The following is an 18,693-nucleotide window of genomic DNA, read 5'->3' on the forward strand; positions in this document are numbered from 1 at the left end:
ACCCTGTGCTTTGTGTGGTTAGAGGTCCCTTCCCCCCCAGTGGGGTTCACGATGAAAAGCCTCACCATATGCGGTGGGGTCAGCCACATGCTCCTGCATGAAACAGCCAAAGCCGGAGAGGTTGGTGGTCACACTGGGGATACCCATCACAGTGCATTCGGCTGCCAGGGGAAATAGACAAAGGCTTGGCTTCAAACCAGCAACAACATCCTCTGACACACGCACAGAAGGAAAAGCCCCAGTCCACCTAGTAATAGCAACATTTATTTTATGCCAGGCACGGTACTAAGCCCCTTACATGCATGAACTAATTTAATCTTCTCAACCACCCTATGAAGTGAGGCTACCATTATCCCCATCTTACAGACGAAGACATTGAGGCACAGAGAGGTTAAATAGCTTTCCCAGCTTCACCAAGCCAGGCAACGTGGTAGAGCTGGGATTTGAAGCCAGGCGCCCAGCTCCAGAGCCCTTGCTCAGAACTGCTACCCTACACTGCCTCTCTCATTCCAGCTGGCTTTGTTTTTTGCTCTGTTCTAAGCTTGTGTCACTAAGTATTTGGCAAGTTTATGGGATAAGTAAATATGTTTTGGAAAGAACTAGCTCCTCCAGCATATTCACCTCTCTTGCCACCAACCCCTTCCACTTGCTCGGGTGCTCAGTGAACCCATGGTTTCTTTCAATCCTCTACCACCTTTTAGTCAAAACCTTATTTTTAGACAATATCAGATGCGTCTTAAGACATGTTAACACACTCAAGGATGTTTGAATTGTTAACATGAAATTTATATTTTTATTATGGAATTTCTCTTGGTTGGCTAGTGGGGATGGGTAGATAAAAAGAGATTTCCTCATGACCCATGTACTCCTGTTCTGCAAGTATTTCCTCTTGGTTTAGCTCGAGAGAACAGTGGTTTCCGAATTTGGGGGAAGATGGTAGAGGAGAGGAATGTGGGACAGGGATTATTGACCCATTTGAGAATCAGATGAAAACTCTGGAACTCCTCCCCAGAAAAATTTTGCCTACAATTCTATGGAACTTCACAGATCCTTATTTCTATGAAATACTCATTGACACCCATATAATAAAATGCCAGGGATCCATGTAAGCTCAGTATACGTTCACTGAGTGAATTTAATGAAGTCAGCGTTTATCTTCACTGGGTCTTCTCAAAACACAAAACACAGATTTTAACACTTTCTGGAGTGAGAGTTAGTACAGCACAAAACAATTATGTGAAAAAAGTTAGAGAGGTATCTAACATGCTAATGCCAAATGTATGCCACCAGAGGTTTTGCTGTTTCTATAAATGAGGGACCAACTTTTTTTGGTTAATTTATTATTTATTTATTTATTTTGGCCACACCATGCAGCTTGTGGGATTTTTAGTTCCCCAACCAGCAATCAAACCAGTGAGAGCATGGAGCCCTAACCACTGGACCACCAGGGAATTCCCCTTTGGTTAATTTAAAACAGAGAATGACTCATTCACTATAGGGTACATATTTCTCACACCCCTTTTTCCATCTACTTATTTTTCATAACACATTTGCTGGCCTTTATCTTAACACACTAAATATATTTCCTCTATCATTTCATGTTAAGTTTAACTTTGTCCTATAAAATGATATTCTGGCAGAAAGGCTGCTGTAAGTTAGATAACATTCTCTTTACCCAATATAAATGACTTCCCACATTCCCTTGGTCACTCATGCTTTGGTTTTGTACTTCTTTGCTCTCAATATTTCCAATCGTAAATTATGTTACTTCCTAGAAATAATAGGAATAAGAGCCTATAACAAAGTTTTAAGTTCATCAAGTGAATTGTTTTAGTGTATCTCAAAGGTAGATACTCTATTATAAGCAATTTAAGATAACTATGCGGGCATTTCATAGGTAAGAAGATGCTGCCCTCACAAAAGTGGAATTTGTGCCGAGAACAATTTTTAGAACTACAAGAGAGGAAGCTGGAGGAGTTAGAGCAATAACTTTTCTCTGTCATGTTTCAAGAATGGATAATTCTTTTTCAATCTTCTCCCAAAAGTTCTAATGGGTTTACAGCTGCTGGCAAATTATTCTTGGTGGAGCCTAGAACAATAGAATAGGACCTATGTCAAAAGATGAAGAGCCTTCATGTTACGCCTATTGTAAAGATTATAGTATCCTATTTATACAGAATTTTAAATTCTATACGAAAATTCTGGGATCAAAATGTAAAGATTAGAAAAATAGCCTCTTCATAATTCAGTCTATGACCTCTCTAACCCTGACTGCTGCTGCCCTTTACTTGGCCTATAATGACATTGAGATGCAGAAGGCAAAATGTATTCATTATAAATAAATATGTTTTCTGAGCCTTTTCTTTTACAATTATAAATGGAATTATATCTATCTAGGAGGAAAATCGCTGTTTACCAAGAAGATGGAAAAGCCATCATTGTCTTCTTTGTGTTGGCATATATTTAAAGTACTTGTTTCTTTTCTAATTAGGCATTCAGTACAAATACAAATTGATGGCTCTTGATGCTAATGGCAACCATGCTAGCAGGGACCAGAAAAGAAAAATAGATAGTGGATCTGCGAATCCACCATCCAAACAGAAAGGGGGGCAGGTGGAGGGTCTGAATTGAACTATGTCATTGGGAATAAATACCTACCACTGAACCGGCATTCTATGTTAAAAGTACTTCGTTTTTGAGAGACAAGGGTGTGAAGATGACTTCTCACTGTACATCTCTTTATATTATGTGTGTCTAAAACCATATGAATGTGTTATCTAATTCAAAGATACATATATCCTTTCATTTAAAAAAAGAATTCTGAAATAAATTTTAGAACAATTTTAGAAACAAAAATTGTTTCTCATATTAACCTCCTTGCAGTTAATTTCTCCTTCATATTAATGGATAGGACTGGTGAAGATATAATCTTATAAAACATTCTTTTTCTTTGGAATGCAATGAGGCAACAATTCAGATACTCCCTAAAATATGCCCAACCACAATCTCCTATACTTACATAAAAGATTATGTATTATGTCCTTACTCTTAGGTCAGGAGCTACAAAACATAAAATGGACGCCTGGGATAGATCCAACCATTTCTACTAAGGTTTTGATTTTGTAGTTTTAAATGACATATCATTTAGAAATGACATATCAACTTAGAATATTACATACATGTGCATAAAATAATATACTAAAAAAATCTAAAACACTTCACAATCTATACATGTCACATACCTGGAGTATAACCCCAAGGTTCATAGTATGATGGAAATACTCCAAGATGACAACCTCGGACAAACTCTTCATAATCCATGGGTAACAAGGGGCTGGTGGAGGATAGGAACTCTGGGTGCAAAATCACCTGAAAAAGAAAAATTCTAATGAGAAGAAAGAGAAAAGAAAGAAGAAATTAAAGCAACAAATCTCCTACAGTTTTGTTATTTCAATATTTCTATACTATAGAATCCTTGTGTTCTAGATTCTGGGGAAAGAAAGAGAGAGATAAGAAAAAGGAAAATGTCCGGGTGTTTTTTACTCCTCTCTCCATTCTCTGTAAATATCTATTCTGAGTACTAACTTTCCCTCAGGTTCCCAGGCCTACATTAGAGGATAGGGAGTTATTGTATCCATTTTTGTTCTCATGCTTTTTTTGTTCTCATTCTTCCAACACAGACTTTACTGACAATAAAGATTTTACTTGGTTCTCTGACTGCTAGCCCTTGTCTTGTTTCTCAATTTATTCCCACCTTGATCAGGAAAAAGGGGAGCTACCCTTATATGCTCCAGGCATAAGTTAGCCAAGTGAAATGGAACTAAGGGCTAATTGCAAGCTACCAATGTGATGTCACTGAACTGGACATGGGAAGAGCAGCAGTACCTCCTTATAGAATATTTCCACCATGTGAGTACAATAGTCATAAATAACCTCAAGAGCATAGGTAATAGGAAAATGCAGTAAACAACTAGGATGCAATGAGTTTTGAGCATTACCTTTCGTTTTAGCATAATTGATTTTTTTAAGTTTATGTAATTTAATTTTACACAATGGTTGTGTTTAAAACTGGCTTACAGCATTTCTGAAAATTCAGCAATTGGCTCTCATGCACTGGTATGAGTCCTTTCCTGGACTGCACAGCCTGTAATTTTCTGCAAAGGTGGAGACCAGAGACAGCCAGCTATACTTGGAAAGTTGTGAATAGAATAGCTACTTAACTGGTCACCTAGATAAATGAGTTCTATTTCTCCTATTTATTAAAATGATGAATTATAAATTATAATATAATTATAATATATAAATTATATTATTATCCCAGTACTTTAAAATCTGATTTTGAAAATTTATTAGAAATTATTTTTAATAACTTACTTAGCTATGGGGGGAGGCTGACAGATAACAGAAAACTGGTTTGGTGAGAACTTTCATAAAATGGGGAAATAGGAGAATTATATATATGTTTATGTATAAATTATATATTTTAAAAATTATACTAAAATTTAATTTTATATGAATTATATATATAATTATATATAAATACATGTATATATGCATATATATAATTTGAAAAAATCCCAAATTTACAGAAAAGTTGCAAGTACAATGTGAAGAGAATTAATATTTTTTCAAGAACCATCTGTGTATCAATTGCTGACTGGATGCCCATCATCCACAAATACTTAACATGTATTTTCTACAAACAAGAACATTTCCCCTTAAAAAACTAAAAATAGAGTTACTATATGATCCTGCAATTCCACTCCTGGGCATATATCTGGAGAAAACTCTGATTTGAAAAGATAATTTGAAAAGCACCCCAATGTTCATAGCAGCACTATTTACAATAGACAAGACATGGAAGCAACCTAAATGTTCATCAACAGATGAATGGATAAAGAAGATATATATATATATATTAATATATATGTACATACACACTCACATATAATGGAATATTATTCAGCCATAAAAAAGAATGAAATAATGCCATTTGCAGCAACATGAATGGACCTAGAGATTATCATATTAAGTGAAGTAAGTCAGATAAAGACAAACATGATATCACTTATGTGTGGAGTCTAAAAAAATGATACAAATGACCTTATTTACAAAATAGAAATAGACTCATAGACATAGAAAGCAAATTTATGGTTACCAAAGGGGATAGTGGTGGGGGGAAGAAAGATAAATTAGGAGTTTAGGATTAACATACACACACTACCATATAGAAAATAAATAAACAACAAGGACCTACTGTATAGCACAGGGAACTAGACTCAATATCTTGTAATAACCTATAATAACCTAAAAAGAATCCAAAAATAATATATATATGTATATATATATATATAAAACTGAATCACTTTGCTATACAGATGAAACTAACACAACATTGTAAATTAACTATACTTCAATTAAAAAAAGAACATTCTCTTACATAGCCACACTATGAGCATCAAAATCAGAAAATTAACATTGATACATCACTACCATCTAATCCTTAAACCCCATTCAACTTTCTCCAGTGGTTCAAATACTGTCCTTTAAACCAAAGGACCCTGTTCACAGTCACATGTCACATTTAGTCGTCACTTCTCTCTAGTCTCCTTTAGTTTGGAAGAGTTCGAGGACTTTCTTGGGCTTTCATGACCTGAACACTTTTGAAGACTACAGTCTAGTTATTTTGAAATTTGATCTTCAGTTTGGGCTTGTCCTGTGCTTCCTCATGGTTAGAGTAAGTTATACATCTTTGGTAGATATAGCACAGAGGTGATACTCTGTTTCTCATTGCATTTCATCAGAGGGCAGAGGAATTACAATTTACTTATTACTTCTGATGTTTACTTTGATCTCTTGATTAAAGTCATGTCTTTTTGGCTTCTCCACTGTAAAATCTTCTTCTGTTTCTCCTTTGTTATTAGTAAGTATTTGGGGGGAGTTATTTTGAATCTATATAAATATCCCATTCCTCAATAAACTTATACTTGTATTGGATTCATGGTTCCTTGTGTTATTCAATGTATTCTAATTCATTGCTATTTTTATTGATTTTGATACTTAAATTGTGCCTGATTTGGATCCAATCCTGCTGAAAAACATAAAGGGTGGTATAACAATCTGCATCCTTGGCAGTACGGTCCTGCATTTCCAGGGGAAAATGTGCAGCCTGACTATTATAGCTGCACTAGGGGTTGAAAATCTGGAAATTCACAAACACAAATGAGAAACAAAAATCACCCGTAATTCTATGGCACAGGACAGTATACACAATATGTGGGTGGGTGGGTGTGTAGAATATGTTTGAAATAAAGTGTTAACACAATATGGAACATTTTATAAACAGCTTGTATCACTTAATGCTGTATTATGAGCTCTTCCTACTATTATGAAAATTTCTCCTGCCTTGATTTCTGAGATATTTTTCCCATTCTTTCTTTTCCTGAACCTTCATTTTTTAATCTCCTCTTAACTCTTTTTTTAAAAAATTTTATTTATTTTTGGCTGCATTGGGTCTTTGTTGCTGCGCGTGGACTCTCTCTAGTTGCAGCAAGCGTGGGCTGCTCTTCGTTGAGGTGCGCAGGCTTCTCCTTGTGGTAGCTTCTCTTGTTATGGAGCACAGGCCCTAGGTGCACGGGCTTCAGTAGTTGTGGCACATGGGCTTAGCTGCCCCGCAGTAAGTGGGATCGAACTCGTGTCCCCTGCATTGGCAGGTGGATTCTTAACCATTGCACTACCAGGGAAGTCCCCCCTCTTAACTCTTGAGGTTTCCTTGGGTCAACACTTCTCTTCATTCATTCCACCTGGTCTCCTAGCATGGCAGGGTCGTCATTCCTTGGTCTCCACTACTGCCCACACGCCAATAGCTCCCCTCACAACTGTCCTTATAAACCCCAGACCTATGATTTCTAAGTACGTATTAAGCATCTCAACTTGAATATCTCACACGTAACTCAATCTATCAAAAACTGAACTCCATTCGTGACATGACCGTCAAACCAACTTCTTTTGAAGCCTCTCCTTAGTTTTTAGAAAGTATGGGTTACATACTGAAGCCTTGCCTTCTCCCTCTTTCTCATTATCAGTGTCCACTGGTCACTGAAGTATGGTCCGTTCTGCAGGCAACCATTTCTCCCATCATTCCATTCTCTCCAGCACTTCTGATAAGGCCTTTGGAAGAGGCCCTCAGCATCCCTCACCTGTACTGTTGCAGTAGGTTCTTAATTTGTCTCCATTATATCCACTCATACCTACATTAATGAGTGAGTGCAGGATGAGAAATACATTTAAGAATAGACTATATTTTCCCAAGAAACTTTGCAGAGAGGAGTAGAAAAACATTTAGAAACATCAAGAGGAGACAGGGTTAAGGCACAGTTTGGTTTTTTTTTTTTTTTTTTTTTTTTTTTTTTTTTTTTTTTTTTTTTTTTGGTGCTAGGCGGGCCTCTCACTGTTGTGGCCTCACCCATTGCGGAGCACAGGCTCCGGACGAGCAGGCTCAGCGGCCATGGCTCACGGGCCCAGCCGCTCCACGGCATGTGGGATCTTCCCGGACCAGGGCACGAACCCGTGTCCCCTGCATCGGCAGGCGGATTCTCAACCACTGCGCCACCAGGGAAGCCCCCAGTTTGTTTTTTCATGTGGAAAAATTTAAGAAATATTTGTAGACAGCAAGGGAAGGAGCTAGTAAGCCTACAGTATGAAGAAGGGTAAACAGGGCCCATTTCCTCAGAATGTGGGAGGAAATAAGATCCTAGAAAAACCCTTAGAATCTGAAGGAAAAGAAGTAAGAATGGGTCAAAATCGATATTCGAGGCCAGTATGAAGGGACTCATACGATCTGCTGAAGGTGAAAGAAAGAAGGGACAGTGAGACCTTTCCCTTTGAAAAGATTGGTAAAAGCTTGTGACAACTTGATCTTGAATGCTGGTGAATGGAAGTGAGTAAGGATAAGCAATTATCTGTTGACACGTTCACCCTCTGTCTCCCATGCCTAGCACCATGCCTAGAACATGGCACGCCCTCAGTAAACATCACAGAGATTAAGCTCCACGGTGGCAGAAACCAAGTCTTATTCATGTACCTAACCCTGTCCCTCGTCATCATAGAAACTCAAGAGTCAAAAGAATGAATTGGTCAGTAGAAAATTACATAAAGCCATCATTAGCCACATTCTCTGAAACTGGAAGGTCCTCATACTCTGCTTTTAAGTTGAACTTTATCAAGAAGGAACAAAGATAGTTCATGTTAATCTCAGAAATTCATTCATTAAAGCAATTCTTAGATTATATGTGTTTCATTAAAACTGAGGCCATTTCCTGATGCTTACTGACAGTATTCTACAACGAAAATGAAAGCTAAATTACAACTCAAAGCCATAAATAGTCTTCAATTTTTAAGAATGATACCAAAATAGTCATTCTTGAATTGCTCAAGACAGGAAACAAAATATGATTTACAATATTTCTGATAGATGTTACAACCAAAAAGGGATGCTTCTAATAAATTCTCAAAAATCTATTTTGTATGATTTTGAAGTGCCCCACGTAAACAATTAGTTGTACCTTGACTCTGTCTGTTCGGCTGTTGAAAAGCCCAATCCTTCTAATGGTGCTGAGGATGGGATCGGTGGAGTCGTCAATCATGTTGTGAGTCGTCACAGGGGGCAAAGATTGCCGCTGAAGGAACAGAGAGAAGAAAATGTCAGTTGTGAAAAGAATTAACAAATGTGACTAATTTCAACAATAAGTCATTGGCGACATGACATCCATGCCGCCTGGTCTTTCATGCCACTAAGAGGAGGATTACAGGGTAAAGAACTTCCTTCCCATACTGTGAACACACGGTACTTGTGTTTTTCACCTGCAGCCACTCTATGAAAAGCCTAGACTTCTTGAGCGCTCCTGGGACTTATTTGGAGTAAGTGTCCTGGAAGCTTGACTCCAGATGAGCTACTCTGCGGGTTCCCACTAGGGGGCGGTCCTCTGATGCCTCGCTGTTATTGACCAGATTCCCGTAGAAGCCTAACACACTTATCTTTCCTTTTTTATAATAATTCCACTCGACTGAGAAACATTCACCTTTTCTCTATAGTAACTCCGAATTCTATGCTTTTTGAAAACTTTAGGAGGTATTTTTGGTGTCATTGCAATATACATCGTTTTTCAATTGGACATATTGGTTCCGAATGAATTTTTTAAATAGATACAAAGACAAGTTCCATGAGATTTTTTTAAAGGATCACTGAAAATACACTGAAGAAAGAGAACTTACAAAGGTGTCATTTAGGTAAATACCTAAGAATGACTTTTCTAGCTCTCGGGTTTAAAAATTTCCCAAATCAGCCCACTCCAATGCATTAAGATATTGATCTAAATGGACGTTAACAACTTTGCGAAGTAATGGGCACTTTTTCCTTTATTACCTGAGTTGAAAAGATGGCTCTTTTCATAACTGTCAGATCGTCTCGATCCAAAATATTGTTCATGTCAGGAATTTCTCCTCTGTGGGGAAAAGTTGTAATAATAAAAATAAAAACAGCTGGCACTAATTGAGTGCTTCCTATGTTAGACACCGTTTCAAGCAATTTAAAAATAAATGTAAAGCAAACAAAGTTTCCTGATGAAGCTCACAAATTCCTAAAGTGTGATAAAAGAACACCTTTGCTAGCATCAAAGAAAACTGAAATTAATTTTTAAAGCATTCATGTTGAGGATCAGGAGGACATTCTCATTGCATTTTGCCCACCCCTAAGTACTGTGTTCTACAGTGGCCATAACTTGTCCACCTATAAGTTGATATTTTTACTGGTAACAAGAAATGATGCACACCTGCCACCAGGCATCAGGAGACAACACAGCTTTCCCTTCATATTGTAACAAAATCCATATATTTTGTACATATTATTATTTTATAATACATTTTAATTTGATTTTTTATTTAGATTTTACTTTACTTATACATTTTATATATTTTATTTATTATTTATTTAAATACTATATATTACTTATTAAGTAAATGTTAGTTAACATTAATTAATATGTTAATTAATTAATATATGTTCATCTAATATATAAGTAAATATATATTTAATATACATGAAGTCAATATCTTTTTTGACTTAAAAATCTCATGAAGGACTTCCCTGGTGGCTCTGTATTTAAGAATCCGCATGCAAATTCAGGGGACACGGGTTCGAGCCCTGGTCTGGGAAGATCCACATACCGCAGAGCAACTAAGCTCGTGCGCCACAACTACTGAACCCCACGCGCCTAGAGCCCGTGCTCCGCAACAAGAGAAGCCACCGCAATGAGAAGCCCGCGCACCACAACGAAGAGTAGCCCCTGCTCGCCGCAACTAGAGAAAGGCGTGGCTCAGCAACGAAGACCCAACGCAGCCAAACATAAATAAATAAATTATTTTTAAAAAAACCCTCATGAAATCTCCCTCAGCTTCAGACTGACATATTAACCCTTAATCAGATTTCCATTGACCTAGAACCTATCTGTATATATAAATATGTTCTCATTTGTGCAAACTGTTTACAAATACTTGTCAGATGAAGGATTAAACAAAATCTGCTCACATGATGTAAAACATCTTCAAAGGCTATTAATTCCTTTATAGTTGGAACAAAATAAATACAATGCCTAAATGATTAAGTCTGAATAGTGAAGCCCTAAATGTTTGAAGTGTTCAGTGTTCCAAGCACCTACCTTAATAATGCATCATACAGTTTCTTTCCAAACTTTTCCTTCACAGAATGTGCAGTGTCCCTGTATGAGCAGAAAGATTCACAACTTAAACAATGTCACCATTTGAAGTCTTTCTTTGCCATGACAGTGCTGTTGTTCTGTCAGTGCAGTCTTTGAAATTACAGGTCTCTCTTGTATCACCTCTTCTGTTCTTTTCCTATTTGCCAGCTTAGCCTGAGTTAAAACCTCCAGAGCTGAGGCAGCTGAACACCCTTACCAGTGCAGAGAATGTAACATTTTTTTGCTTGATGATAATCAGGAGGAGGGGGGGAAGGGAAGGGGAGTGGATGGAGGTATCGATGTAATATGGGGAATACACTGACGATTGTTGAATCTGGGCTGTGGGCAGGTAGAGGAGCATTATACTAATCTCTTTACTTTGGCATATGTTTTAACATTTCCATAATAAAATTTTGCTTTAAATTCAACCCATCTTTAAAAATAGCTATAGAGGCCTTATCCTTCCATGGTAGCTCAGTCCAATGTTTCTATATTAACACAGTTTTATAGGCATGACATAATCTAACATTCAGTAGCCCAATGAGAAGAGAACCAAGTGGTATGTGTGCTATAATAATCTTAATGAAAAAAAAAAAAAACAGGTTAAGGAAATAGATCAGAAATCATGCACTTAAAAATATCCCTTTAGGTCTATTGCTTGAGAACATGTACAAGATGTGAGGTGAGGTTACCATAGCTGTTTTCGCACTGCCTGGCCTTTCAGGGTTTCCACATTGAAATTATTTGTCTTGGCAGGCATAATGAAAAACACCACCACGGTGACGTCACTTTTATGTATCTAATGAAGGATTAGAAAACACAACAGAGTCAACTATCAAAGATAAAATAAACCATGTGACAGATGGACCTTAAACTGTGAAAAAAAGTGCTTTGAATATCTTGAGAGAAAAAGAATACTTATTTATGATTGACAAAAAAATTACACCCACTGTCTTGAGGCTTTTTCAGAAATTTTAATTTAAATACGGCATTCAATCAAGATTTGTCAATTAACAATTTAAAAATCCACACATAGAATATTTTCATGACATCGATCATCTAAAATATAGAGCAATTGCTATTGATATCACTGTGCTTTTCTGTGGTTAAAAAAATAACATAAATGTGAGCTCATATTCTTTAAACTTTCAGGTTAGAAAGTTGATGAGGATTTTGTTTGGGTTTATTCTATTTCTTATAGCTAATTTACATGGATTTGCACAAATAGATTATTTACATTTTTCTGTTAAATGTCTTGATTCTCATGATGTTGCATTTTGGATATTTTAGTCCTAAAGTAAGGGAACGATCATGTGCTCAGAACTTTTGGTGTGGCAGGAACTGTGCTGGGTGCTTTAAATGCATAACTTAACCCAAGCCTGGTCATAACTTCACAATAGCTATCACGCTTCTCATTAATTTTAAAAGAGAGGCACAAGAGTTTGAAAATTTTGTCTGAGCTCCTATCAGAGGTTATTGGCAAAACTGGGAGTCAATCGGTGTTTTTTTGACTCTACAATCTGCTTACTTTTCCTATTCCAATAAATATCATTGACCTGGAATTTCTCAGAAGGAAATGTCCTGCCAAACAGCTGTGGGAATGAAAGCATAAACTTAAAACTGTGAACAGATGAATGCTTTTGTATTCTGAAATGACTCACTCCTGAATGTGGGACACTTTACCGTCTAATCTGTGGTCTCTGCCCTCTAGGACCTGATATTCTATTTGAACATTTACAGGAGCCATAGAATAGGAAACTCACCCCACAAGTAGCCAATGTGCCATTAAAGAATAAATGTACTATATGGAAAGAGAATGCCTTCTTTTAATTTCTCCAAAGACTGTAATTGTCTTTGATGTCTAGAAAAAGAGAAACTGGCTTTTTCTTGACATCTAAGAATAAAGTGAATAATTAATAAAGGTATGGATAAATTGATTAATAATGTCTCTAAACACAATACATATTTGATATAGTTGTGAGTCCATCTGTAAAGCTTGTTGAATAGATATGTATCAGGAAATACCGTGAAATAAGATTATTGCAGTTTATTCTTGAATAATCTTTCTGACCTTCAATCCTATTTTACAGGCTTGGGTTTTTACTAATGTGGTTTTAGTAAATGTTTTAGCATACTTGGTACAATGTCTGCTCTAAGGCAAGGCTAAATCTATGTCCAAGAAATAAAAACTGAACTGGAGAGCAGTACGGAGCTCAGGAAAGTTTAGATTGTCTCAGTGTCTCAATAAGATTGGACTTCTACACTAGTCTCCCCTATTTTCCTGTTACTTATACTATATTTTTATGTGATGGGATTCGAATCTAAGCCAATTAACTTTCATCAGCAGCTATGACACGGTACTTCTATTTGCACAGGTTTTATTGCTGGGTTAGTTTGCAACCTATAAAGCCCCACCCACCTGAGCAAAAAATGATTCCACCTTGTTGGGATGGGAACCTCCTTTCCCTCCTTCATGTTTCTTTGTGGTGGGACCTCTCCTAGTTTCACAGTTCAAGACTTTCAATCTCAAGGAAGAGGCATGGCAAGTGAGTTGGGAGAGGAATAGATTTTGTGAGTGTCTTCCCCATTCTACAGAGGAAAACTGCTTGGCTGTCAGCCGTGTTGCCCGTGTTCTTCTGAAGACATGCTCTGGTTGGGGAGGATGGCAATGGCCAGAGCTGCCTGTGATTGGATGTCTAATACCAAGAAGTTTAATACCAAGGTCCAATATTAGGAACCCTACTGCTGCCATACACCCAAGCCATATCTTCCATTATAGTTTTTATTGGTTTTAAAAAAGGTGAGGGGGCTTCCCTGGTGGCGCAGTGGTTGAGAGTCCGCCTGCCGATGCAGGGGACACGGGTTCGTGCCCCGGTCCGGGAAGATCCCACGTGCCGCGGAGCTGCTGGGCCCGTGAGCCGTGGCCGCTGAGCCTGCGCGTCCGGAGCCTGTGCTCCGCAACGGGAGAAGCCACAACAGTGAGAGGCCCGCGTACCGCAAAAAAAAAAAAAAAAAAAAAGTGAAGTTTTGTTCTCTTTGTTCTCTGTTTGCTTGATTTCTCTATATTTATCTTTCAATTGTTTACAAATTCTTTGGGGACAGGTGGGAAAAGGGGTGCTATATGGTCATCTTAAAAATAACACATATATAACCTATAATGGAAGAGAATGTAAAAAAGTATATATATATATATTTATATATGTGTATAACTGAATCACTTTGCTGTATACCTGAAACACTGTAATCAACTATATTTCAATAAAAATTGAAAAAGTTAAAATTAACATAAAAATATTCTTTTAGAAGCATTTCCAATAAAATTTTGTTCTTATGATTCTTGAAAAAAAGAATAGCACATATGTGATAAGCTTGTGGGTCTCTTTAAAAAATACCTGACATCATAGATAAATACACAAGCGAACAGTGTGGCAATCCTAATATGTTAATTGAAAGACCAAAGTCACTTTTAGACTAAAGCTGTCATTTTAAGTCTTCAAAATTGTATATTCTTTTGAAATCTATTTAAGAAGCCAGAAAGTTTTTTACTTCCCACAGAAGAAAGTCCTCCTATAAAAAAATACTATATGGCGTTCTAGATCATTCTTACCCTCAGCAGGAAATTTAGTCTGGACAAGGATTCTAGGAAGATGTCAGCTCCTTTGTTTGAAAACTCATACCTCCCAGCAATGAAGAGGAACAACGTTTTTTCGAGATCAAAGTCCAGATGACTAAAACAAAACAAAACAGGTTCCAATGAAATAAAGCAACAGCAACAAAATGTACACGAGTTTTGTTAAAGTACAAAGGGGACTAGGAAAGATAAACATTTACTTTAGTAACCCTGTTTTCTCTATACCCCAGGTCCCTAACATCACATGCTAATTTTATTTCAGTGAAGAAAAGCATACCCATAGAAATGACCTCGAACAAAATCTTGGATCCTGGCCTTGTACATGGCATGGAGATTTTGAAACTCATGTACTGCTGAAAATTTCTTAACATTCAAGCCATTTGGAGTAATTACATCTGGAAAAGCAACGTAAGATCATCACGAAAAAGCTCTTTTGAGAGAGGGTAGCATTGTAAAAAAAAAAAAAAAAAAAAACAGTATTTTTAAATTTATCAGGTTAGGTGTCTATTAACATTTCTAGTCTCTGACTATCATAGAATTGAAAATTCATAAAAGTTTATAATCACTTGCTGACATAGAAAATCAGGACTATCTGACTGAAATAACATTGAGTGATGGGTATTATGAAATACACGAATAGCAAAAATAGTCATTGTTAGAGTTTTCATTTATTGATCACTTGCTGTATACCAGGCACTGTTCTAAACACCTTGCAAGTAACTCATCTAATCCCTGCAACAGCCAATAAAGCCAGGGTGCCTATCTGCATTTTCAGAGGCAGAAACTGAGGCAGAGTTGTCAACAGAATCTGTTCCAGAGCACACGTGTCAGGAGGACCAGTATCGTCCGTGCTGTCTCTTTCACCTGTTGTAGCTTTAACTGTGCTGTGCACTAAACTACCTCTTGTCATTTTATTTTGGTCAAATGTGTGGGAAGTGTTCTGTCCATATGGAACATTGGAAAAGTAGCCCTTTAGGTCTAATATGTAACTGAGTCTTTCTACCTAGAAGATTTTGTTGCTTGGGCAGGGAGACATTTTTCGTTTTCCAGAATATTAGTCTGTGATAAGGAAGAGAGACACTGCTCAGAGTATATGGTGGAAATCACCTACTGAGTTGAATTCATGGGTTATTGTATTTAGTAGCAGTAAAAACAAAAGGAATAAAAAAATTAGCACATGGCAATGAAGATTTTTGCAGTGGAGATTTGAGCTAGAAGTAGTATAAGTATGCTATCATTTTGAAGGATATTTTACAGTTAACAGGCTATTCCCTTGAAATGCTTCCACAAAATCAACCCAGGCTTCTTGGTCATTTGTTGTGAAAAAAAAATTTAAAAAGAACTACTGTTCTTATGATTTTTTACTAAGTAATTGGGCATTTGCTACTGATCAGGATAGCGGACAAACCCCTCTTACAATGTATCTCTTTCTATAACATTTATCTCAGGCTTACTTTGAGCCAGACTTTATTGTAGACCCTATTAATTCAATTTTCATTAAACCACATGAAGTAAGTTCTTTTCACTGTCCCCATTTTGCAGATGAAGAAACTGGCCTGCGCAGAGGTTATCTGCCAAGGTCAAGTAAGTACAGAGTAACAGAAGTAGGATTTAAAACCAAGGCAGCCTAGCTCCGGTGTCTACATCCTTATCCTCTATGTCAGGCAGCTGTACTGTCCACAAAGATGGAGAAGGCAAGACTGTATATGAATACCACATTATTATGACTTTAATTCCTCTGGAATTTTCTTACTGCTTCACAAACAATTAAAAATAAAAGATGTGTCTTGACAAATATTGTGATATCACTTATATGTGGAATGTAAAATATGACATAAATGAACTCATCCACGAAACAGAAACAGACTCACAGACATAGAGAACAGAATTGTGGTTGCCAAGGGAGTGGAGGGTGGGGGAAGGATGGATTGGGAGTTTGGGATTAGCAGATGCAAGCTATTATATATGGAATGGATAAACAACAAGCTCCTACTGTACAGCACAGGGAACTATATCCAATATCCTATAAGACACCACAAGGGAAAAGACTGTGAAAAAGAAGATATACATATATATATCTGAATAACTTTGCCATACAGCAGAAACTAACAACTATACTTCAAGAAAATAAGTTTTTAAAAAAAGATGTGTCTTGAAATTAATTGTCTCAGTTTATTAGCCTAAAGAATTAGGTCAGTGAGGTCTTTTAACATCTGTATTTCTAGTGCAGAATAATAACCTCCCACATAGAAGCCTACATGCAGTGGTATCCAGCACTCCAGGAAAAAGAGAGAGAAAGATGTTTTATTAGTAGTATTTGCACATCTCCATGGCGTGAATACTCCCACCATGACTGATTTCAAGCTACTAATGTGAATACAGAATCGGAAAGAGATACAAAGTAACACCGTTACATACTATTTCCACCAGTACAAGTGCAATAGACATAAACAAGAGTATTGATCATGGTAAAATGTAGTAAAATAAGTAGGAATTGATGTCTTTTGAGTATTAATTTTGTTTTTAGTATGATATTTAATTGTAAGTTTACATAATTTAATTCTTTTATTTTATTTTTTTTTAATACAGCAGGTTCTTGTTAGTCATCCATTTTATCCACATCATGGATACATGTCAATCCCAATCTCCCAATTCATCTCACCACCACCACCACCCCCCCGCCACCTTCGCCCCTTGGTGTCCATACATTTGTTCTCTACATCTGTGCCCCTGTTTCTGCCCTGCAAACCGGTTCATCTGTACCATTTTTCTAGGTTCCACATATATGCGTTAATATACGATATTTGTTTTCCCCTTTCTGACTTACTTCACTCTGCATGACACTCTCTAGATCCACCCACGTATCTACAAATGACCCAATTTCGTTCCTTTTCAAGGCTGAGTAATATTCCATTATATATATGTACCACATCTCCTTTATCCATTCGTCTGTCGATGGGCATTTAGGTTGCTTCCATGACCTGGCTATTGTAAATAGCCATGAACATTGCACTGAACATTGGGGTGCATGTATCTTTTTGAATTATGGTTTTCTCTGGGTATATGCCCAGTAGTGGGATTAATGGATAATATGGTATTCTATTTTTAGTTTTTTAAGGAACCTCCATACTGTTCTCCATAGTGACTGTATCAATTTACATTCCCACCAACAGTACAAGAGGGTTCCCTTTTCTCCACACCCTCTGCAGCATTTGTTGTTTGTAGATTTTCTGATGATGCCCATTCGGACTAGTGTGACGTGATACCTCTTTGTAGTTTTGATTTGCATTTCTCTACTAATTAGTGATGTTGAGCAGCTTTTCATGTGCTTCTGGGCCATCTGTATGTCTTCTTTGGAGAAAAGTCTATTGATGTCTTCTGCCCATTTTTCGATTAGGTTGTTTGTTTTTTTAATATTGAGCTGCATAGGCTGTTTACATATTTTGGAGATTCATCTTTTGTCCATTGATTTGTTTGCAAATATTTTCTCCCATTCTGAGGATTGTCTTTTCACCTTGTTTGTAGTTTCCTTTGCTTTGCAAAAGATTTGAAATTTCATTAGGTCCCATTTGTTTATTTTTGTTTTTATTTCCATTACTCTAGGAGGTGGATCAAAAAAGATCTTGCTGTGATTTATAACAAAGTGTGCTCTTCCTATGTTTTCCTCTAAGAGTTTTATAGCGTCCAGTCTTACATTTAGGTCTCTAATCCATTTTGAGTTTATTTTTGTATATGGTGTTAGGGAGAGTTACAATTTCATTCTTTTAGATGTAGCTGTCCAGTTTTCCCAGCACCACTTATTGAAGAGATCGTCTTTTCTCCATTGTATATCCTTGCATCCTTTGTCATAGATTAGTTGACCATAGGTGCGTGGGTTATCTCTGAGCTTTCTATCTTGTTCCATTGATCTATATTTCTGTTTTTGTGCCAGTACCAGTGGCAGTACCACTGACAGTACCAGTCTGATTCCTCCAGCTCCGTTTTTTTACTTCAAGACTGCTTTGGCTATTTGGGGTCTTTTGTGTCTCCATACAAATTTTAAGATTTTTTGTTCTAGTTCTGTAAAAAATGCCTTTGGTAATTTGATAGGATTGCATTGAATCTGTAGATTGCTTTGGGTAGTATAGTCATTTTCACAATACTGATTATTCCAATCCAAGATCATAGTATATCTCTCCATCTGTTGGTATCATCTTTAATTTCTTTTATCAGTGTCATAGTTTTCGGCATAAAGGTCTTTTGTCTCCCTAGGTAGGTTTATTTCTAGGTATTTTATTCTTTTTGTTGCAATGGTAAATGGGAGTGTTT

At 36.9% G+C, this 18,693-nt stretch overlaps 1 protein-coding gene across 1 annotated transcript in view; it reads right to left on the reverse strand.

Moving 5' to 3' along the window:
* GYS2 (glycogen synthase 2) overlaps positions 1-18,693 on the reverse strand; it is a 68,978-nt gene that overhangs the window by 5,484 nt on the left and 44,801 nt on the right. Inside the window, exons 6-13 of the mRNA XM_067010613.1 lie at positions 14,663-14,780; positions 14,362-14,482; positions 11,447-11,553; positions 10,716-10,775; positions 9,425-9,503; positions 8,565-8,678; positions 3,243-3,369; positions 66-161 (exon numbers count right to left, since the gene is read on the reverse strand). Coding sequence (XP_066866714.1) covers positions 66-161; positions 3,243-3,369; positions 8,565-8,678; positions 9,425-9,503; positions 10,716-10,775; positions 11,447-11,553; positions 14,362-14,482; positions 14,663-14,780 — 822 coding nt within the window. The remainder of the gene's footprint in view (positions 1-65; positions 162-3,242; positions 3,370-8,564; positions 8,679-9,424; positions 9,504-10,715; positions 10,776-11,446; positions 11,554-14,361; positions 14,483-14,662; positions 14,781-18,693) is intronic.

The sequence above is a fragment of the Kogia breviceps genome, chromosome 12, assembly GCF_026419965.1.
Source record: "Kogia breviceps isolate mKogBre1 chromosome 12, mKogBre1 haplotype 1, whole genome shotgun sequence".
Classification (NCBI taxonomy): Eukaryota; Metazoa; Chordata; class Mammalia; order Artiodactyla; family Physeteridae; genus Kogia; species Kogia breviceps.